This window comes from Pseudopipra pipra, chromosome 1 (genome assembly GCF_036250125.1).
Source record: "Pseudopipra pipra isolate bDixPip1 chromosome 1, bDixPip1.hap1, whole genome shotgun sequence".
Classification (NCBI taxonomy): Eukaryota; Metazoa; Chordata; class Aves; order Passeriformes; family Pipridae; genus Pseudopipra; species Pseudopipra pipra.
This window is the reverse complement of record NC_087549.1, coordinates 109913669-109936580: the sequence shown is the minus strand read 5'-3', so window position 1 is coordinate 109936580 and position 22912 is coordinate 109913669. Positions and strand designations below refer to the sequence as shown.

At 42.5% G+C, this 22912-nt stretch overlaps 1 protein-coding gene across 3 annotated transcripts; it reads right to left on the bottom strand.

The window, feature by feature from the left end:
- Positions 1-322: 322 nt before the first annotated feature.
- Positions 323-22467, bottom strand: CTNNB1 (catenin beta 1). 3 transcript variants are annotated; one of them, XM_064670992.1, is made up of 17 exons: positions 22190-22466; positions 21711-21774; positions 8777-8837; positions 8085-8312; positions 7696-7949; positions 7367-7605; positions 7082-7283; positions 6604-6748; positions 6025-6128; positions 5598-5936; positions 5188-5346; positions 4146-4265; positions 3844-3994; positions 3631-3752; positions 2363-2423; positions 1389-1609; positions 323-1096 (listed from the first exon to the last, which is right to left on the bottom strand). In XM_064670992.1, exons 3-16 carry the CDS (start codon positions 8787-8789, stop codon positions 1401-1403), a joined length of 2346 nt encoding a protein of 781 aa, XP_064527062.1. In that variant the 5' UTR covers positions 8790-8837; positions 21711-21774; positions 22190-22466; the 3' UTR covers positions 323-1096; positions 1389-1400. The 3 variants fall into 3 exon arrangements, with proteins under 3 accessions (XP_064527062.1, XP_064527053.1, XP_064527068.1); XM_064670983.1 differs by lacking the exon at positions 21711-21774 and having other exon boundaries at positions 22190-22465; XM_064670998.1 differs by lacking the exons at positions 1389-1609; positions 21711-21774 and having other exon boundaries at positions 22190-22467.
- Positions 22468-22912: the final 445 nt, after the last annotated feature.

The window sequence follows — 22912 nt, the reverse complement described above, 5'->3', positions numbered from 1 at the left end:
TCACTTTCTGAAGCCCAGAAGTGAGCGTGGGGCTGGCAGGCCAGGCACAAAGTGTAGTTGCTAGGCTAGACCTCCCCCACGCTGAGGAACCTGCCAAAGCAAAGCAGCAGCAAGTCAAGGGGAAGAATACTGCCTCAGAGGACTGCAGTAGGAAAGCTCGAAGCTCCAAAGGGTAACTATTTCATAGTGGGATGAAAAAGGAAATGATTCTTGACTCCCTCCTCTGAAGTACTTAAATGATTGTGTAATTCCAGGACGATTTTTAGGAGACTTGTTAACACACATGAATAAACTTTGTGATGTGAAATAATTTGACACAGAGTGAATTAAAAGTTTACTTTAATTTTGAACCATTTTATAACTGCATTTTTCTCATGAAGCATCTGTATCACAGCAGGCTACAATAACTTTGGGATAAAAGGCAACTGGTAAACTGTCCAATACAAGGTTCCAAATAAACAGTTCTTACTGGCCCCTACCCAGACATATCCCAGATAAAGTTTTTGATCAAAAACATGAAATAGATCCACCTGCTTATTTTAAGCATATTAAAAAGGAAACTAATTGGACCATTTCTATTTGTCTAGTTTTTTATACAAAAAGGCTACACAATGTTACACTTTATTCAGAATACAGTTAGAGCGATTATGAATTAGTGTTCTACACCTTTACTCAATCCTTAAAAATTAGAAACTGCTGTAGCATATTCACTATAACTTAATACTACGAGAGACTTTAAAAAAAACTAACAACAATTACTGCAAAAGGAAAGGCTACTTCCAAAGCAAGCAAGGTCAGTACCATTACAGAGATTTAAAAAAAATAATAAATTTTTAACAAGCAAGGCTAGGGTTTGATAAATTCCATCTTGCAACTCATTCTTGTGCATTCTTCGTTTCTTGAATCACTCCCAAAATCCATTTGTATTATTACTCCTCGACCAAAAAGGACCAGAACAAAAAGTTTACTTCAATTGTTCCCATAGGAAACTCAGCTTGGTTAGTGTGTCAGGCACTTTCTGAGATACTAGCCCACCCCTCGAGCCCTCTCAGCAACTCTACAGGCCAATCAATGCAAGTTCACTCAGATGATACAGCTGCAAAGAGAAAAAAGACAGGTGTCAGTGTTCCTGAGTAGTAAAGGGCTGTTCTAACACATGAAGACTGCATGAAGCCAGTGCACAAGACATTACAGTTAATTACTTCCACACTTCACGGCAGAAGTCAGTTTGGAGTGTGCTGATCGAGTGTTTCCAGAGCATTTATTCATTATTCTGGCACACTGGGACCCAATCGAGCCAATCCCTCCCTGCCAACCAAGTCCTCAGTCCAGTCAGCTGTTTTTTCTCTTTTTGTTTTGTTTTTAAATTCAAGGTTGGAGCTTCTTACCTAAAGGATGATTTACAGGTCAGTATCGAACCAGGCCAACTGATTACTGTCACCTGGAGGCAGCCCATCCATAAGGTCCTGGGCATGGCCAAGATCTGGCAGACCATCAACTGGGTAGTCAGCACCAGGGTGGTGGCCACCCATTTCATGTTCCATCATAGGGTCCATACCCAAGGCATCCTGACCGTATCCGCCAGAGTGGAAAGAACGGTAGCTAGGATCTAAGAAAGTTAAAGGTGGCAGAGGGAAAAAAAGCATAATGTTAACAGATGTTAGATGCATCAGAAGCTGCAAGTATCAGTGTGTGAGGAGATCGTGTAGCCATCTAATTGTTTTCTAGTTCAGCCAAGTTCAACACAATCTGTTGCCTGCTCTTAATGGCTATTCCATTGTTTGAAACAGCCTTCCAGTATGATTCTGCAGACAAAGCACACTGCAGTCAGAAGCACGAGCAGATTTCCAGCCAAGCCATTAGTCTGCACAATCGACAGTACTAAAATTCAACAATACTGCAGCAAAACCAGGCTCCAAGACTAGACTTGCTTCTAAAAGACTAGTCAAAAATAGCTCAGAATCCTTAGGGATAGGCTTGCGTTCAAGTCTATAGACACTTACAGACTAATGCATTCAATAACAGCTTTGTTGTTTTAAAGAAAAACTGCACTATTGGAATTGTCAAGTCCATTTGTAAAGAATGTAAAAGATTTCTGTAAACAACAGCTCAGTGGGAGCTGTTCCCACAGGACTCAGACAAGAGACACCAGTTTTGCATGTTCATACAGCTCCCATTTCAGTGCTGCCAGTGGTGTTGCAGGAACTGGTTATTTGAAATGGCAGTTCCCCATCTGCCTGTCAGTTTGCAATACCTTGCTGAAGAGTAAATTCACTCTTCACTCATTTGCAGTTCTCCTTTAAAATCTATGACTTGACTTCATCCAACTTAAGTTTAGTCAAGGGGAACAGCAGAGACCTACCATCTGGGCGGTATCCAAGAGGTTCTCCCTGGGCACCAATATCGAGTCCAAGATCTGCTGTCTACATGTACACAAAAAATGACAAAACAGTTTTAGCATCAGGTCTTTCAGCCAGCACTAGTAATTCTGAGTTTAAAAAGCTGTGAAACTCATCCCAAGATCCCTTTGAGCAACTCTTCTGCAGTGAGCACTGCGGCACTGCTGCAAACATGAAATGCCTTTTTAGCTAAGCATCTGCATCTAATATAGGTATAATAAGCAACATGAAATAGCCAGATTTAGGTACAAGAATCCACAGATCACTGGAAGGAGGGTTCTCTTTGGGAAGGAAAGAGATGGGGCAGGTCTGGGAACACACCTCAGGTACATCTGCCCAACTCCTGCAAGTCAGCTGTTTGGATATTCCCAAGTCAGCAAGAGAGCTTTTAAGAGTTCTGAAGGAACCTTTCCCATTTGTTCAATTACAGAAGTAATTGTCTGCCTGTCTGCAGAGAAACTGCTTAACTCCAGTCTCAAAGAGATATTCCATTTTAGCTCCCCCCCATTCAATTCCTGTGATAGATACAGACTTCAGGAAAACAGACATAAGCACTGAAACAATACAAAGGGTTACTATCCCTGATGTAGTAGATACATACAAGATAAGACAAGCTAGGCTTCTGAATCTAAAGAATCTGCAGGAAGACAAAGAACTAACGAAGCCCCTTCCCTTCTACCCCTTGCACACAGTTTGTTTTCAGTCTCAATTTACTATGTAGTTCCTTTAAGAACGAGGAAAGGCAATGTGTGATAATCAGCCTGCAAACATAGTCAAGTCTGAAAACTCAGTTCTAAGAGCATAAGTTGCATCCCCCCTTCAAGATTACTAATCCTACATTGTTGGTTTGATAGAAGCCTCACGTGTTATGTTTTATATTATGCTTCCCTCATATCACTCATGTTTCTCTTTTTGCATCCAGAGTTCATTAGACTTTGACAAGCAGCACAGAAAAGTACAAAGTTCTTGTATACAGCTTTGCACACTAGCACACTTTAGCACCAGCAGAGAATGGATGCTTCCTATCTGCAAGTGAAGAAGCAGCTTGAAGGCTGCTTACCACAGGTTCACTGAACCTGAACACGTAGAGAGTCGAGAAGGTACAGTCACACAGCTGTGTATAAAGCCGGGCCTATATCACTGAGGGCATCTATACTTCACTACTGGAAGAAGAGAGGACATAGAACTAAGGTGTCCCCAAGGAACCATTAGCACAGAAGACATGACTCACCTCGTTCCAAGCCATTGGCTCAGTCCGGAACAGAGAGCTTGTCAATTCAACCGAAAGTCGCTTCTTATAGTCCTGTGGTTTGTCCTCAGACATTCTGAACAGCACTGCAGCTGCATATGTTGCTGTCAAAAGGACAAGCGATTTTAGCAGAGGTCAAGACTTCTAGCAACTTTTCTAACGCATGTATGAAACCTGTCTTTTAAGTTCACTTACCAACACCCTCATTCCTAGAATGAAGCAGTTCTGTTAAAGGGGCAGTTGCACCTTCAGCTTCAATTGCTTCAGCTGCTTCCTTGTCTTGAGCCAGTTCACAAAGTACACCAGCAGCTACTCTCTGGATATTCTCGATGGGAGAGTACAACAACTGCAACCAAAACACATGGGGTTCTTTAGCTCTTCTACTTGAAATGAGCTCTTCAGCACACTCTGACTAACAGTTCTATCCAGGACACATAAGAGCCATTTTACTTCTTTTCCTAATACATGCTATAGCATTGTCTTGAGCTCCTACTTACCTGCACAAATAGTGGAATGGTATTTAGACCCCTGATTACGATTCGATTATGAACGTCACGTGCAAGAATATGCAGGGCTCCAGTGCAGCCCTCGACAATTTCCTCCATGCGCACACCCTCCTAGTTAGGGAAAGAAAAGGCATTTTTTGAAGTTGAGATACTACATGATCTCAAATGACTGGCAAAAAGCCAATCAGCCTGTTTCAACAAATCAACTAAACCCCTGGACATACGCCTTTCCCTAACAGGGCTCATACCCACCATCTACTGCTGGTTTTCAAACCTAACATTTCTGCTATGAGTAGATCCAACCACATTCAGTAAGTGAAGCATCTTAGTGGAACACCTCAGTGTTTTTTATGATGAACTTCATGTCTAATAACACCATCTCTTTTTCTTCAACCTGGATTAGCTTGGTACATACTAAGCTGGAAACAGTGTTATCAGTAACAAAGACGTCCCTTCCTGTCTCTGCACGAATTAACTACGCTCCTGTACTAGTAGATGCTGCTTTCATTTGCCCACACTAAGACAACTTCTTCTTTGCTAATGTGATTAATGGGATAAAAACAATCAAATTGAGACTGATCTTGCCACACTGACCTGGCACCCAAACAGGTAACAAATATAGATCCTGCACAACTTCTCAGTACTTCTACAACTCTAAGCACCCTTGACAATATGCAATAAGCTGTGATAGCATTCTTAAACCCATTCTTCTGAGAAGGATGAAGCAGTTCTGGCTTCCTGGTAGAGAACTACTTGCCTTGCCAGAGTAGGCAGTACTCTGATCTATAGCATTCGGAATTAAATGCTCAAGAGGTTCTTAGTAAAATAAGAACCATGCTTTTGGCATTCTTGTTTATTTCAGAAAAATTTCAGGTCTGCCAAGAGAGAATTATCAGCACACAGAGAACAATGTAAATTAGAGCAAATAAGACAACAGTTCTTTAGACCAAGCAATACAGGGCTGAGAGGCACTGACAAATGAGGAGTTTCAGAGACAACCTTTAGAGATGTAACATCAGTGGTGGCCGCTTACCACGAACTGCTGTTGTGTCCCACCCATGGAAGTGCGTCGCTGGGTGTCTTGATGTGCTCTAACCAGCAACTGCACTAGCCTTGGAATAGCACCTTGTTCACGCAGCGGGGCGTGGTTTGCAGGACAGAGAGCCAGGTTGCGGATCAGGCCAACAGTAGCCTGTGGGTAAGAAAGGGGTGGGGAATAAAAGAGCACAATGGGTATGTGTTTGCTCTCAGTGATTCTTTTAATCAGCTGATTTCAGATGCTTAAATCTCTAAGAGACAACACTAATTTGCTCAAGTGAAGCAACTTTCCCATCAGACAAATTGCATTCCCCAACACCTTGGGAACACAGTATTTTTCACATTTAAAGTAACATTTTAAAAAGCAACAGTTTTCAGTGCTAACAGCTGGTAACTATTATTTACCTTGATCAAAGGCCAGTGTGAGGGTGGGTGCAACAGTTTAACCACCACTGGGAGTCCGTAGTGGAGACGTACTGCATTCTGAGCCATCTCTGCTTCTTGGTGTCTGCTAGTGAGGTGACGGAGCGCACAAATAGCAGGTTCTGTGATGTCTTCTCTGTCCCCAGCCCGAAGAACCGTGCGCACAAGAGCCTCAATGCCTCCAACCTGGCACACCATCATCTTGTTCTTGTAATTGTTGCAGGTAAGGTTAGAAAGGATGCCAGCGGCACAAGTCACAACATTAATATCATCTGACCCTAAAAGCTGAACAAGAGTTCCCAGAAGGCCTTCCATGCCTTCCTACAAAAAAGACAGAAGAAAAAGTTAAGTCTTTCTTCTCTTCCGCTATGTTGACTTTTGCTCTTGATCCCTCAGAAGAGCCATTTACCTGCTTTGTTGCAGCATCTGACAGATTTCTCAGAGTCCAGAGACAGTTCTGGACAAGACGCTGACTTGGATCTGTGAGGTGGAGTCCCAAAGCTTGCATCCCACCTAGAAGATGGTACAGATTTGACAGCATTACTCAGATTTGACACCATACTCTGATGCTCATCTTGTGAGCAGTCCGGTCTTTTTCTTCCTTAGGGTGTGAGCACATATCTCACAAGCTTTTTTGGATCCTTCTCGTCATTAGTATTGCAATATGGCTAGGCCCTTTATCAGATAGGAAAAGACCAAACCCCCAAGTCCTCTTTGTGACACTGGGCTTTTTAAATGTGTGCATGTTCCAAGGGGACCATTCTGACAACACTCAGCCACTAAAGCCACCAGCTAACAAAACAGTAGAATTACTTAAAACAGCCACCCTTTTTTACTTCTGTACACTAAAGGCCTCCAAAACTAGTTATGGACTTAAGGACCAATTCAAGTTCATTTTTTGATGCTGGCATCTTCTGTTCTTGGTGGAATTAACTGACCTTGAAGTACTGTATAGATTTTTAAGCTCCAATGGGTACAAGGTACTTACCAGCCTCAACAATAGCTGGTTTGTTGCTGGAGCAGACTGACAACACCTTCAGCACCCTACTTGTGGTCCACAATAGTTTCTCATAAGTATAGGTCCTCATTATGTTTACTAAAGCCTGGGGTCCACCACTTGCCAGAATAATCAGCTGAAAGACGACAAAAATAACATTTATCTGTCACTTCCTACGCATATCAGCAGGTAGCAAATGTTGCTGGCTTACACCCCTCATAGTTTACAGATCCCTAGAAAGCCATTCCCATCTTCTGATATGGTCTATAAGTTTTACAGTCTCACTATAAGCACAACGGCATTTCTGCAAGATAATTCCTGCATCCCACACCTCTTGCAAGGTCAGGACTGACTGGCAAAAACCCCACATGTGGCTGAAGGTTCAGAATAAGGTCAGTACACAAGAAGTGTCAGGCTATTCATCAGAAGTTTGCTCGTTTTAAACTACTCCAACGGCAGAGGCACCTACCTTGCTCTCTTGATTGCCATAAGCTAAGATCTGAAGGCAGTCTGTTGTGATGGCCAAGAATTTGACATTTGTCTTGTTGAGCAAGGCCACCATTTTCTGCAGCCCCCCAGCCAGACGGACAGCCATTTTGGCTCCTTCCTGATGTAACAGGAGATTGTGAAGAGTTGTAATGGCATAGAACAGCACAGAGTCCACTGGGGACCTAAAGAAGGGAAAAACCTTATGAGCACCTGCTCCTACCAGACCCAACTGTAAAGCACAAGTACTGTCTTAGTAGTCACATACCCAAGCATCTTAACCAAAGCAGGGATGCCTCCTGATTTGAAGATGGCCAGCAAGCCTTCACGGTGATGTGAGAGATTATGTAGTGTACCTGCAGTACAACGGGCTGTTTCCACATCGTTTGTATTCTGCATGGTACGTACAATGGCAGACACCATTTGAGGGGATCTCATAATAGCATGGCGAGACGCTTCCTTTTTGGATAACTGATGAACCATAACTGCAGCCTTGTTCACCACCACCTAACAGAAATACATGAAGAAAGCTTTTAGTTTTAACGTCATTGAAGCCACCCCACAAGCAAGCTGCACTGAGCCAAAGAAAATGCTTACCTGGTCCTCATCATTCAACAGTTTGGTCAGTTCTGGGATTGCACGAGTTGCAAGTTCAGCATCATCTTGGTAGTTTATCAAATTAACAACAGCATGTTTTAACATCTGGGATGGCTCAGCCAGGCGTTGCACATTAGTTGGATGAGCTGCATCAAACTGCGTGGATGGGATTTGCATTCCTTCATCCAGCGTTTCGGGGAACATAGCTGCACGCACTCTCTGAGCTCTAGTCATTGCATACTGGCCATCAATATCTGAAAAACAAGGTAAGTCATTACCTCAAACAAGGAATAAAAAGCTCGTCTTCTAGACTGGTAATAACAGTGTTTGGGTTTCTGTATCATTGAACTGCATGTCTAAGCAAACCAGTGTAATAAAAAAGGCCTTACCAGCAACTTGCTCCTGGGTAAATGACTGAGAGAATCCCTGCTCCCACTCATACAGCACTTGTGTTGTGTCCACATCTTCCTCTTCAGGATTTCCCTTGCCACTCAAGGAAGGAGCAGTTGTTGTGGCACCGGAATGGATACCAGAGTCCAGATATGATTGTTGCTGCCAATGACTGACTGCTGCTTTTCTGTCTGGCTCCATTGCCATATCCAGCTCCATCAAGTCAGCTGTAAGAAATCATTGTTGAACAATTAAGTTTAGTTTAATTACTCCAGCATGTATTAATCCTACAAGAGATGACACAGATTTTAAATTAAAATAAGCTGCTATAAACTACTACCACAACCCAGCACAGCAAGTGAGACAGCAATTTGAAACAGAGGCTTTACTTCGAGCCAGTGCAGTCACCTAAACCTGACAAACAGGCAGAACAATCACTGCTGTTGTGACTGTCCTGATCTACTGCTTAAAGGTTCCTTTTTCCACACACTATGATTATGTACTTGACTGTACTTAAGGGACCCAAAATGCTTACGACAACAAACTTGTCTGCAGGTTTGATTTCCAGGGTAAGGTATTAATTACTGCAGTAGAGCAGACGTTATTCAATCCAAGTGACTTTGAAAAGTTAAATGAGAGGAATAAGGAGCGTGCTATATTCTAGTAACAGAAATTGTAATGCATTCCATACCTTGAGTTGCCATCTTCTTTGTTATGCTCCTAGAACTCTCTCCTGCTCCCTTTCAGAGATCCTAAAAAAGAGCAAAGTTAGAACTTATTAAACATTAATCAGAGCTAGTAAGACAGGATTTCACATCAGAACACTAGAATTGCAAACTAAGACTTCCCACATCTTGCCATTTCATTACTGCAGTGAGTATACTCAAATGCTAATTAGTAAACCCCCATGGACAGACACGCTAAAGAACATGATGTATCACCCAGACCTTTTCTGTCAGAATATATGTAAGATATATTCTCCTCTTAAAGCTGCAAGAGAAAGAGTTGAAGACTGACCATGACAGAGCTATTTTTTTAATCCTCTATCCTTGTGTAAGATGAAGTCCAGATATTAAATTCCACAGCTTGGACATGTCACAAAGACAAGGGCTAAATGTCAGACTTCCTCATTTCCCTCAAAGACAAACTACTCTTAAGATACTAGAAAAACTGTTTGATACAGGGCTACAACATGAATTTTCAGGGAGAAAGCTGAAACGACCATTTAAAGCAAGCTGCTATTATTTCAGTGGCACAAGGACTACCTTAATAGTTAAATTATAACTATTTAGGCACCTCCTCCTTTACCCCTTTTCTCTACCACAAGAAGAAAGGCTTCTTCCTGCACAAAACTCTTCCTTGAAGTCAAAACTGAAAATTGAACCAGCCTCATTAAAAAAACAAACAAAAAAAATGCTGTCCTTTAGTTGCACACACATTGAGTCACCAAACTCACTTTTATTTTTTGCACGGAAAGCCAAGATAATTGGGAGCAGGAGGCTGAAATATGATCAAATGCCCTATCCAAATTTTCAGCATGCACCTCCATTTGATATCACCAAACAGCATGGAAGTATCTGTACCATAAACCTGCAGTTGTCTCAGCTGTCTCTTCACTAACCCAGAAAGAGAAATACAAGGCTACAGTGCCACAACTTTTATTTCATTTGCCCTTCCCGCCCCGGTCCAGACACAGAGCTGGTGACAGCCTATCCTGGGAGCCAGCCAAGCAGAAACATTTGCAGTAGTAAGTAGTGCAGTGAGCAAAACCATCTCTTGCAGCAATCAGCTTTCAATGTGCCAGTTAGGTGTTAGAGCTGTGCTGATCAAACATTCCTGGACAATGAAGTAAAGGCAAGCCACTAATCTCTTTAAAGGACAGGTCTGCAGTAGTGTTTGTCAGGAGAACAAAGTCCATTTGACGCTCTATTTGTGTAAAGACAGGTTTCCCAGTTTAAGTTTCCTTCAGAAGTACAGGCCTACAGTTTTAAAGTCTCACTGAATAGGTGAGGCAACTTTGAGGCAAACTTGTATTTTCACTGTCTCTGAGCCAGCTGCAAGATACTCCAGCAGCTCCTGAGCAATCTTGTTACTTTGCTGTACAAATGCCAATGCTGTTTGTCCTGACTCTGCATTCCCACAACTTTTGGCAGCAACTCTTCCCTGGCTCTTTTAAAATGGACAGTAGATCTGCATCTGCAGCAGATAAGCAGCATTAAGCTGATATAAGACATAACACAACATACAGTAAGTACTCTGTTAGGCAGTTGGAAACGCTTAGGTCCCTAAACCAGTCCTACTCCACAGCCTGGAAGAGACTAGCCAACTCAGAGGCTACTCCTCACAATCTGCATGGAAGATGTTCTGACAATACAGCCATTTTTTTTCAGTCCCTCTAGCACATGCTGTTAAAAGTTTGGGAGAAACAGTGATAAGGGGAAGGAAAGACTTAGTCATGCTGTCAGTTCTATTAATTAAAAAATTCTAATGAGTAACTAAGGTGGAGGACGTGCCTCTACAAAAGCTGGATAGCTCTCTGCAGATCTAACATATTACTTGCTCAGCCCCACTAACACCTTCCAAACAGAAAGAAGCGGAATAGCACCAACAGTAAAATTTCTATCTTTGCTCCCTGTATTCCTCACAGTCAGATGTGACATTTCCAACAGAAAACTGCACAAGATCTAGCTGCTATACAGAATTCAAAGTACGCTTAGCACAAAAAAGATCTATTTTTATTGTAACCTTTCCAGTCTCCTCCCATCAGAACTATGCCAAAAAAATTAATACCAAACTAGTTTTGAAGTTGACTGGTTCATCTACCAGTATGTTAAGAGCGGCGACTACGCTTAGAGAAATTGAGTACCACCTGGGGTTCAAATATGCAATATGGGCCTTGGGAACGACATTTATCGTTTCCTTCTGCTGTTGAATTCTGCACAAATGAAGGCGAGTGGCTTAAAGCAACTGCACTCTGAAATGGCCTTTTCAATTTCAGCAGCCTGAAGAGATCAGAAGAACAGCTGTGCCACTAGGTAAAATCCAACAGGCCATACTAGCCACTGAACTGCAGCACTACTCCAAAATAAAGCTGAAGAACATCTAAAAAATAGCAATGAAGAACAATGATTAAGCGCTTAGAACTGCATTACCAGTCAGACATTCAGTCTTTGGAATACTGACCCTAGATCAGCCTGCTACCTGCATCATTAAGTTCTAACATCCTAATGTGCATTCCGTACACCTGTAACCCCTCAGCAATTCCCAGTAGCATGTTTTTAATTATTTAGATAGGAAATTGGGTTTAATCCTAGAAGTTCAAAATAACTGCCCACCAAAGGTATGCCAGAGTAAATTTTCTGTAACTGAACATTCTCCCATCTTTCCCTTCACATTCTCTTCTAATTTTACAAGTGGATAAACTGAGTCCAGGCAAGCTGCTGACTTTGTCTTCCTGTTTGTCACTGCCAAGGTTAACCACTACACTTACAAAGGGAGCAACACCACCAGGCTGGGTACAAACATTCATGCTGTTCATTTTCCTGACACACTGGATCAGTACATGTGAGTGAGGTGGTGGGGGACTGGAAACACAAACAAACAAACAAATGACTCCAATGATAATTAAGTTTTTATTCTTCAACCATGAAAAATATATCAGGTCCTTTACCCCTACTCAAATTAATTGAAGGACACACAATTAGTGACATTAGTGTCAAGGTCAGCCATACGGATGTCAACCATCAGGAAGAGACAGAAGGCCTCAGTACACTTTATAAACAAACTTCAGTGTAACAGCCAGCTACTATAAGCCTCAGTGCTTTTGAAGATTACCTGGTATTCAAAGGTCCTCCTGCCCCATGACAGTGTCCACTTGCTTAGCAAGCATCATCAGCTTTGGGTTAAATGGAGGTTGGGTTTTTTTAAAAGCTACGTATTAAACTACTCCTATGAAGAGCAGTGCAAGACATTGCACTAGGCTGTATTGTGTACTGTCTGTCCCAGTCTAAAAAAACTGAGAAAAATGGTTCTGCAAGCTTAGAAGGCTTATGAGCTAATAATTTCAATTTACTAGAGAACACAATTTCTTAGTTTTCAAAAGGAATGGAAGAAGTATTATTTTTTCTGACTACGTATTTCTTACTACGTATTAATTTCTGATTTTGGAGAATAGTTAGGGCACATGCCAAGAAAATCAACAAACCTACAGCAGTTCTCAAATCTAAACAATTCTTTCCATTAAGATTGATTTAAACTACACCTGACTGATCTGATAAGCACTTCCCCCCACACAGACCCTGTCACTATAAAGCAAGTCAGTTTGCAAGTCTTCCATGAATCTTTTTACTCAAGAGCAGCATATCACTAAATCTTATGTGAGAAATCCAGACTGATATACCCAATCACCATGATTTACTGAAAGGGAACACGTCTACTGACCATGTTTTTATACATCTCATCTAGGACAGGCAAAGCAACTGTACCTCTAAACTAATCACCAGTTCTGAATTACACATTTCTTACAAAGGACAAGCAGTTCCTAATCATCTTACAAGTGAAGTTCACATATTGGAGAATAGGTTTTCTTCAAGTACTCTGAAATTATTGCAACCGTTCCAGAGGTGTTACTGGAAGGATTCTCTGGGTCTGATTTTATAACTGGTCTTCATTTCAGGCAGATGCCTGACAGTGATCTTACCTGTGTATCTGCTTTGCAAAAGTCTGTAGCCAAAACACACAGGCAACACCAGTTCACAACTAATAACATCATAGAAATGAGTGCTGTAGTTATCTGAACAGAAGACCCAAGTCCTTATATTTCGCTCTTAATGCAGCAGAAGTTTCCTATTAACCTTAGTTTTCAAGTGGAACATTTGGGAAATACATCCAATTAAGGATTTTTTAAAAAAGTCTTTTTAATCTTATCCTGGAAGTTGTTAGCCTGTTTTAGAAAACAGGGGGATGGAGAATCATCCAAGTAAGACCATATGACAGTGGAAATATCAGCTTTCATGGTATAGAAGCACTTTTAGGCATGAGTGGTGGACCTGTCTCCGGAAGTAATTTTTGGTCTAACCCATCCCACTGTACAAACATCTTGCAACAAATAAACCTACTTCTACCCCTTGTAGGTCTTATGAAGACACGATCTAATCTGTTGTAAACTTATTATTCCTTATCCAAATGGGGATAAAGTTCTCTTTTCCCCTATCCAAGATAGTCAAAAGAAAACTTGGAGGATTTGTATCTGGTTTCTATTGAGCCCTGGGTTAAAGCATATTTTTGGAGGCCCTTCATGTATCAGATGCTTCTGTAAGACTGATAAGAAGTCCTGAAAGTACAGTTTTGGTGTTGTGTGTTTTCAAGAATTTGAGAAGCTCGCTGTAGGAATTACAGCCTGTGTTTACATTTATTTTCTACACAATGAACAGAAGATACTTTATTTGAAAATAGGAACAGATAACATGCTTGAGTTTCACTCTGAACACTTGCATTTTAAAAAAAAAAATTTTTTTCTTGTACAAAGGTATCACACAGGACTGAATACAAGTTTTCCTTAATTACATTTCCATATCAAGGATGAACAATACCGAAGACCACTCATATTCTGTCTCAAGTATTAGCATTTACAGTCCTCAGCCACCTTGTCCACTCCAAAATGAATAGCTATATGCAGCGTGTGCAGATTATTTTGCAATTAGCCATATGCAACTGATGGCTAATTGATTATTGCGAAATTAGTTCCCCACCAATGATAACTTCTGCACACTGGTGCTTTAAGGACCTGGATGGACGAAAGCTACTATGAAACTCATTGAAAACTGGCTCTCAAATGATGTTTTAGGCTGTAAATTATTGTATTAAACAAAGCCACGCACTACTTGGATATTTGTAGATAGCAAAGTTAGGATTTACCCTATTATCTATACCAGAAATCAGAATATAAAATTTCATGTATTTCATAGTAATGTCAGCCTTCCTTCTGCCTTCAGCAGGCTGATATTTAATATTGGGTAGAAATATATTCAGATGGCTTATGACAAGGTATTTTAAGTAAATGGAAATAACTTACACAGTATGTAACATCAAAAGGAAACAAGTCACACCATGCAGCCTTTTTCCTCTAAAACAAAAAAACCCACCATGGGCCTTCAGAGCTTTAAAACTTTCCTGCCTTCTTTTGGGTTACATGGTAGAAACACTGATCTGTAGCCTTCACTTCCATCTCAAAAGGAATGCCATGGCAAGAGATAAAGCAGTATTACTATATTCAAGTGTTGTGCCAAGATGTAGCAACTTCAACTATTTCAGCAGTTCCATTGAAAACTAAGAGCTACCAATAATCTTGACCTGAATGGCACACCACATGCCCACACTGAAATCAATCTTACTGATCTTGGACTGCAACAGAACACACTCATTTATAAATTTTAAACTCAGCACAGAATTGTGTGGTCATTTCCTCAAGCAATATTTGCTTAGTTAGCATCATTCCCTCCAACTAATAAGCTACTCTCAGAGTGTTCTTCTTCACTCCAGTGATAAACTCAGTATCCTGTATAATCCACCCAGTTCAAATTTATCCAAGCTAGAATATTTCAGAAAATGCATTCTGCTGATGCCTGCAGAAAGTTAGAAGATGCCTTGCAAAGAGCAATACATTCTGCTTTAGATGTAGCTAATCAGATCACAGTAAGTTTGACTCTGAATCCAAAATATACAACAGCGTTGAGTTGGTCTTTAAATTCTCTTATTAGTAACACTTGAAAGTCTAAGATCTGTTTCTCCTATCAACCATCATGAAATTAAGAAATCTGAATGGTATATGCTTTACTGACCTCAAAGGTTAAAAGGTTCCAACTTCCTCGCTTTAAATTTCCTTAATACATGCAGAGAGAGGCAACCAACTAGCCCACAAAACCCAAAAGGTTTTAAGTGGAAGAGGGGTATTTGACAGTACACACACAGATCTGCCAATGCTCACTGCAAGCTACCTCTGTTTCAGCCACTGTTCTTTGCTGCTTCGTTTCCACTTCATTTTTTTTCCTTCAGGCATCCCAGTTTGCTATTACATCAACTGTTCTGGCTTTTCAGCCTTTCTCTTCTGCCTTAGAAATTATCTAAAAATTCCTTCCCGTAACAAAGGCAAAAGAACATCCTACACTAGCCTTTTTTTAAGAGTTCATTTGATGCTACAGCACAAAATAAAGTGTTATGACTGTCTATTTTCAGTCATCTCAGCAATCTTAGACCAATTAAAAGCACAGTGTAGAGTTTCTATTCACATGCTCATTAGCCAAAAGAAATAGCAAGTAAATATTTCTGGTTTTGCTAGACTTCTCCAAGTTGATTACAACTGCTTAATGGAACTGAAATGCAGGCATCTGGAAATCTTGACTAGACTTGAAACACTGAGTTAGCTGTAGTGAAGGAAAGACTCAGGCTACAAGTTCCAAAAATTCAAGCTTGTTTTTGAATCTATCCAGTCTTCAGCACATGTGGCAGAGGGAAAGAGGCCACAAGAACTTTACAACAAACTTCTGAGGTTCCATTCTATCACACTTCACCTTCACTAGAAGTGGAGCACTACAGAGTGCTCTGATACGACAGGACACTCATCTGCTTTACCTTCCCCTTCCTCCTGAAAGAGAAAGCAGGCTAGTAAAGAATCACACTTCCTAGCCAGCTTGCCAAAGGTTCAACTGTGACAACTCTTAAGCTTCAAGTGCAGTTGAGATTATAACAGATTATACACATTTTCTTTTGCTCACCCAAAGTACAGAAACCCACCCAGAACACATACAGTTTTATCAATCACTGAAATGCAACTTTCCACCAACAGTTCAGGTAACAAAAGGTCGGAGATTTCCCTGCCAGATGGGTATCTTTCAGGTGCAGCATTGCCTGTCCCTGAAACACAGCACTCTGAGCAACTAACACAGCATTAGGCACTAACATCTTGTGCCATTCATCACGGTCTTCACAGCTACTAAGTTTTAAGCACACTTTTAAAAACAGCCCATTAGAAATTTCAATAAAGCAACAGTTACCATTGGTCTGAGAGCCACTGCCAGCCCACAAATACGTGAAATAACTAATGCACAAAATGATGAGAACCCGAAAGAGAATTCAGAACAAGCACATAAGGGAAGTTACTGAAATGAAGTTCATCTGGGCACCATTCTGCACAATCATTCTAAGAGAAAAACTTTCAAACTGTAGAATCTGCCAAGACGCCTCCCCAGAAACAAAGCTGGCAATATCAGGAAGGTTCGTTGATACCTTTGATACACAGTACTTCACTCTTTAGCACGGACAGGTTAGAGCAACTTTAGTAGAGCCCTACAGGACACGTAGATATGTCAAAAGGGACTTGGTAGCAGCTACCTACCACCATAATTTCTTACAACTATCAGTGGTGACCCACAGATTTTTTTTTTTTTTGATACTGCCAAAGGCACGTGGCTGGGCATCCTATGCAATGTAAAGACAGCACCTTTTCACACAGTCCTACACCCTTGCTTAAAAGCACACTTACAACTGCAGTAACTGAAATATCACAGCACTGGAGCGTGCCACTTCAGAAACTGAAGTGTGTGGATCCACAGCACAGTTATTTTGCCCTTTACCTAGAGAAGCAAGAGGTCTGTCAACACAATCCTTTATATTCAGAATCATGGGCAACTATACCAGCAGTTTCTAACAAGATCTGCAAACAAAACACTTTCTGCACTGGGTATTTATTTGTCCTCTATGGAAATTACTGGTTGTTTCTACATGCTCGAGTTAAGAAATTATCAGGTCATGTTCAAAAGTAATGATTTAAGAGAGCTTTTCATTGGCAAGTGTACTGCAACACTAGTGAAAACTTTCACTTTATTACTGGGCAAAATTGACTCCAAGTACCTAAGTATCCTTCTGACTATCCAAGAGAGGAGCTGATAAAAATCTTAGATGTTATGATGTGAAAACTGCTTCAACTACAAAATCAGGCATTATACATCCAGCTTGAGAACAAAAGTAATGAACTCGTCCATATAATGTACATATAATCTTTTGACAGCAATTGATATGACAGTTTCAAGTTTATGAACTTGCATTAAGTTCATACCAAGATTATCAACCCAATTACTCTCGTGTCTTAATTGTTCTGACCAACTAAGCACTGCAAACACAAGCAAAGTAACCTCAAAACAGTTATTAAGCCACTTCTGTTCAGCAGTGGATTTGAGATCTTTTGGTTGCTGGCACACATTTTCAGTTGGGGTTTCATGCAGCATTCACTAGGTTTGAGTATTTTCATGGCTGTGCAAAACAGTTTTGTTATCACAGCTTAGACAGTTCCCACCTTTCATTTGCAGAGCTCAGTTAGGTATCTACATTGTGTACTTCTGTCTGTCTTGGTTAGGGGTGAGCCAGTGTTTCTAAGGTTTAGTTTGCCAGCAGGGTTCACTTAATAAATTTGCACTGATTTTCAGCTTTTGGTCCATGTGCCCATACTTATCACTAAGATGTCTGTAGTAGAGGTGGCAGTAACCAGGATCCACATTAATTTTTTAGTCTTACCTAGCCACATACAAAAAGAAAAAAAGCTGCCAACATGACCATTTAGAGGCAATCAATGATAATTTGGACAAATATTATGCCATATTTCATTTAACACTAATAAAGTTCCGTAACAAACAACTGTGAGCCCTTTAAGTGTCTACGCCCACATAGATCTGAGCGTCAAAAAGACACTTAATGGTTCTGCAGTGATTTACCATGATCATGCACATCATTAACGAGGTTGTTAGTTGCTTGACAGCCACCATGTTACAGAAGTATTTTTCCCTCGTGTTTGAGAAGAACTTAAAACATCAACTTCCACTCTAACACAGCAACGATTTAGCAAAACAACCTCCCTTCCAAACCAGGAAGTATCTATCCATAATCTAGTTCTTCTTAGGCTGCAACCACGTAGCCAGCCCTGAACATGGATGTTAAATATTAATCTCCCCGGTTTAAGAAACCAGAGTGATTAGTCATAATTGCACTGACACTAATGAAATACTTATGAATCTGAAAGTGGCTGTCTTTGCTTGTCTGTCAGAATAACTATGTATTTACAATAGGCATACCAACACTCCAGAAAGTACTGTTTGAACAACAAACATGCTAATGAAGTCTGACACTAAAAGATGTTTCTTCAACTCGCTTTTAATTAAGGCAAACTGACAAGGCAGCTGCATTAATCAGCACCTTTAGGATGTTAAGATTTCTGGCCACTGGAGGGCACCTGAATTTTTGCCAGGACAATACAGAACTACTTGCTACAGTTGCTGCAGAGTTGGCAAACTTCTCCAATTTATACAAGTCTATTTAGCACAGTAAGTCAGCCTAGAAATGCTGGTTCCAGCAAATACACTTACAGTGCACACTGTGCGTTTGCCAACTCCAGCAAAATCCAGCTAGCTCATACTATTTTTTAAAAGCAGCAATGTAGAATACTGGATTAACTCTTTCAACCTTTACGTGAACTAAAGTCACTCCTCAAACAAGGCTCCAGAGTCGATTTAGTGTTAAGCAACAGAACAGGCACTTCACTTCTGCAATACTAATCCAGCCAGTGTACATTGTTTCCTAAAGCAGCTTGGAACGTGAACAAAAAGTTCTTCTGTAAAGCAACATTTGCACCCCTACTTCCCAAGGCAACAGAAGTACAGGATGCATTTGCTTTCATATCAAACCAGAGTTAACAGATTCATGAGGGCAGGTAGAGCCACAGGTATGTTTCACCTGTTCACCTCATCAATTTGGTGTTCCACACAGACAGAAATGCCAGAAAAAGACTTCCATTAGTTCTCTCCCTTGCACTTGAAGTTATCTGTCAGTGCCAGAAAAACAAATAAACAAACAAACAACCACAACAAAAACAAACCTCAACTTTTCTGGCACCTTTCTTCTTATGAGAGGCAACACAGGCTACACAATGCCAGCATATTCTAATGACATTAACCTCTTGAGTTACAGCCTGATCACAGACTACAGCAAGTTCTACCTTGGAATCAAGTGCCAGAAATGGATATTAAAAGTTAACCATTGCCAGGCTGCCTTATGTTGGCAAGTTGGTGCATAACCAATTCAGTTGGTGCATAAAAATCAAAGCACCCCAAAACAAGATTCAAATGCTTAGCTAGAAAATCAGCAATGCTGCCCTGCTTATGTGACCAGGATAATAATTTTATCTGAAGAGACAAGAAGAGTCACACACAGTATTTACTGCCAAGGAGTTTGCCATTTCTAGGCTCCCACTCAATCACCCAGCAAAGCACTGGGCTTGGAGCTTGCAAGCACATGTTGTGAGGACCCAAGAGCAAGTCACAACTGCCTGCACAGTTTCTCACAAGGTTTTATCAGGCTTCATCAAGTATGATGTGCAAGATAAGTAAGGTCAGTCCTGATTTTCCTGCCACGGTATGCAGGCTACCAGAGTCACAGAACAAGTTTTGCTGCAGGCAACTGCATGATCACCATAATCCCTGCATCACCAGCTTTAACTATGAATTAACATAAGTGATTTTGATTACTGCTGTATTTGCAGTAATCAAATCAAAAGTCTGCCTACTAGACAATATTTTGTGGAAACACCCTTATCCAGGAGTTTCAGACCACACATTGAGACTTCAGTTTCTGAGACAGAAGCTTACAATAGCCACGTTTCCTGTCCCATTCTTGCCACTTCCTTTTCTACCCCTCGGAATACTGCAAAATTGGTTTAGAAGGCCGCTAGTACTGACTGGTTGCCTTAAACATCCCCAAAACCTCAGGTTTAACTCTTCAGGACACAGTATTTCAGAATGTTGATTTAGATGTAAAGTCATGAAAGGCAGACATCTGTTTCACAAAGAAATCGTATGTCTGACGGGCAACCAGGTTTCATGGCCAAGGTTTGATAAGCCAGTTACTGACACGCCACGTAGTCATAGCAAAACCCTGGTGTCCGTAGTAGACTATATACCATACAGAGAGCCCAGTCTATTTATAACTTAGGCAAGAAAAAGGAAGGTGGGGTTAATAAGGCTGTAGCACAACATTTGAAGAACTGACTTTCCTACACTTTATTTTGTATTAAATCCTTTTTTTAATAAGTTTGACATTATCCTTTCCGACATGCTTTTACTTGTTTCTCTCCTAGACCCTTTGAATGATCAGCCATAGAGACCAACATGAACATTCCCACCCATACTAGTTTATACCTAAACAGAAAATATCTGCACTAACAGACAAGCAAATATGTTATTCCTCTAGAACAACCCCAGAACAACAAGACACACAGTATGATTTTGTACTGAATGGCTGAATTTCGAGAGCATTAAACTCTTGCCTGAATACCTAAGTAGCCTCATTTGCAACCATACCAGCCATTAGACAATCCACACAGTAGCCACATACCTGCAGCTGTCAGCACCTTCTTATTAAAAGTGCAAGACGAACATTACGTTCCCGGACTGCTACTGAAATTCACAAAATAAGTTTGCTCAATACACACCACTAAGTTTTGGCCCTTGTGCTTTTCTTAGAGCCTTGCAGTAGTACCTTTTTGTCATTCAGAAGCAAAATCCTAATTGGCAAGTTGCTCTCTGGTGTGTCTGAGCTTAGTATCAATAAATTCCCGATACTCTTTCAGGTAGTTTTCTCGTCTTTGCCTTTACTATAGTCTCAGCACATAAAGATCCTGTTTTACTAAAACCCCTCCTTGATTTCCGTCCGTCGACCTCAGCATACCAGCCCAGCCTCTTTCCATTCACCACTCGCATACTTTGGGGGATGGGAGGACCACAGATGTCTGGAATATATAGTGTCAGAACAATGGCTGCACCATGAGAAAGAGATCAAGAAGTAGCTGATTAAAAAGATCAACACTGCTATTCCTAAAGTCACAAGTTGCCCGTGGTACCTTCCAAGATTGTTCTTTCCTCTCAGAAGGGAGAATCTTCAGGAGGGTTTGTTTTTTTTTTTTTTTTTGAAGAGAATCGAGAAGCAGTAGCCTAAAGTCCTACGTCAAGTTTTAGCCAGGGAAGAATGCCAGGTTTTGCTAAATTTAAGAAAACTCGCTGTTCCAGGAGCTACTAATCATGCACAAAAGACAGACGAACTAAGCTTTTTTTGTTGTTTTTTTTTGGGGGAAAACAAAACAAACCCAACAAACACATCTGGAGCCCACTATCCCTCGAGAAATCAGAAATAAGTGCCCTAGACAGTACTAGGAGTAACCGCAAGTTGATCCAAACACCTCAGGAGCGGGTTAACTTGGGAGGCTGGAGCCGCCATGGTCCCCCCAGCTGGGCACGGGAAGCAGCAGGCGCTTCCCCTCGCAGTGTGCGAGCCCCCACACCGCCCAGATCCCAGGAGCCCAAGTCGCTCGCTACGAGACTTCGGTAACGTAGGTGTTAAAAAACTTAATTTGACTGCTCCCAGCTCCGGGGGAGCTGCATTTCAGTGACACCCAAAAGCAGCAGCATAACCTCTCCGGCAAATATGCAATGCCACTAAGAGCGAAACCCCACAAGGCAGCAGATTAGTTATCTCCCGCTGACTGCAGTGACCGTGATTAATTATATTCGGTACAAATAAACCCGTACCCTGCTCTCTTCCCCCTCCTATCGCCAAAGGGGATCTGCAGCCCACCGGCGAGTTAGTACTCCCCTAAAAAAAAAAAATTAACAAGAGGGGACACCTTTAAAATAATAATAATAAAAAAGGGGTCATTAAAGTACTCCGGGCTCTACTGCTAAGGCAGGAGAGAGCAGAGACCCGGGAGCAGCGACTCGCCTTCTCCCGCAGCCCCGAGGAGCCACCCCCTCGCCCCAGGACGAGCTTCCCAAGAGACACCTCGGGAGCTGCAGCTGCCGCTCCTGCAACCGCGCAGCTGTCCGGACCTCCCGAAACCAAGAGCCCTTCCTGCCCCCCACCTCCTCTTTCCCACCCCCGCTCCCACTCAGGCAGCGTCCCCCGCTCCCTCCCCCCCACCCAGCCCCGTCCTTCCCTCGGTCCCGCGGGACCGAGGGTGGGGGCCCGGCCCGGGCTCGCCCCAAGTTCCCGCCGGAGAAAGCGGCACTACCGTTGGAGGAAGGGAGAGCGCAGGGTCCCCCGGGCTCCGGCGGCTGCTGCTGCCCGGACGATCCCGGTCCGGTCCGTCTTTCCTTCCTTGTCCCCCCGCCGCCACTACCTTCTTCTCCTCCTCCTCCTCCTCCTCGCTCGGTCCCTCGGTCCCGGCGGTGCCCCGGCCGCTGCCTCCCGGGTGGCGGCCGTGCGGGGCGGCGGTGTTTGTGTTCCCCGAGCGCCGCCGCCGCTGCTCCCAGCACCGAACCGAGCGAGAGGCTTAAAATGGCGTCGCTCACAAGGAGGTTCTTATAGCGAGCGCCGGGCCCGGCTGTGTATCCTGCCGCCGCGGCCGGGCCCCGCGCGCGGCATTCCACAGGCTCCCGGCGCTCAGGGCGGGCAGAGGGAGGAGGAGAAATAGTGCCCGGCTCCCAGGGCGGAGGGAGACGTGGAGCGGGAAAGCGGCACTAACCGGTGGAAGGCCGGGATGGGCTGGGCTGGGCTGGGCTGGGCTGGGCTGGCCGGGGCGGGGGGAGCGCGGAGCTGACACCTTATGCTGGAGGTGGGGAAGAGAGATCCGAGTTCCCGGCTTGGGAGCGAAGTTGCTGCCCCGAGGGGTGTAGAGGCGGCGAGGGAGGGGAGGGGATGCAGCTGAGGGGATCGTTCCGGGGTCCCGCTTTGGGAAGGGAAGGGGGAGGGTCCGAAAGGCGGCCGTGTCTCTTTCTTCCCCCCCCTCGCACCA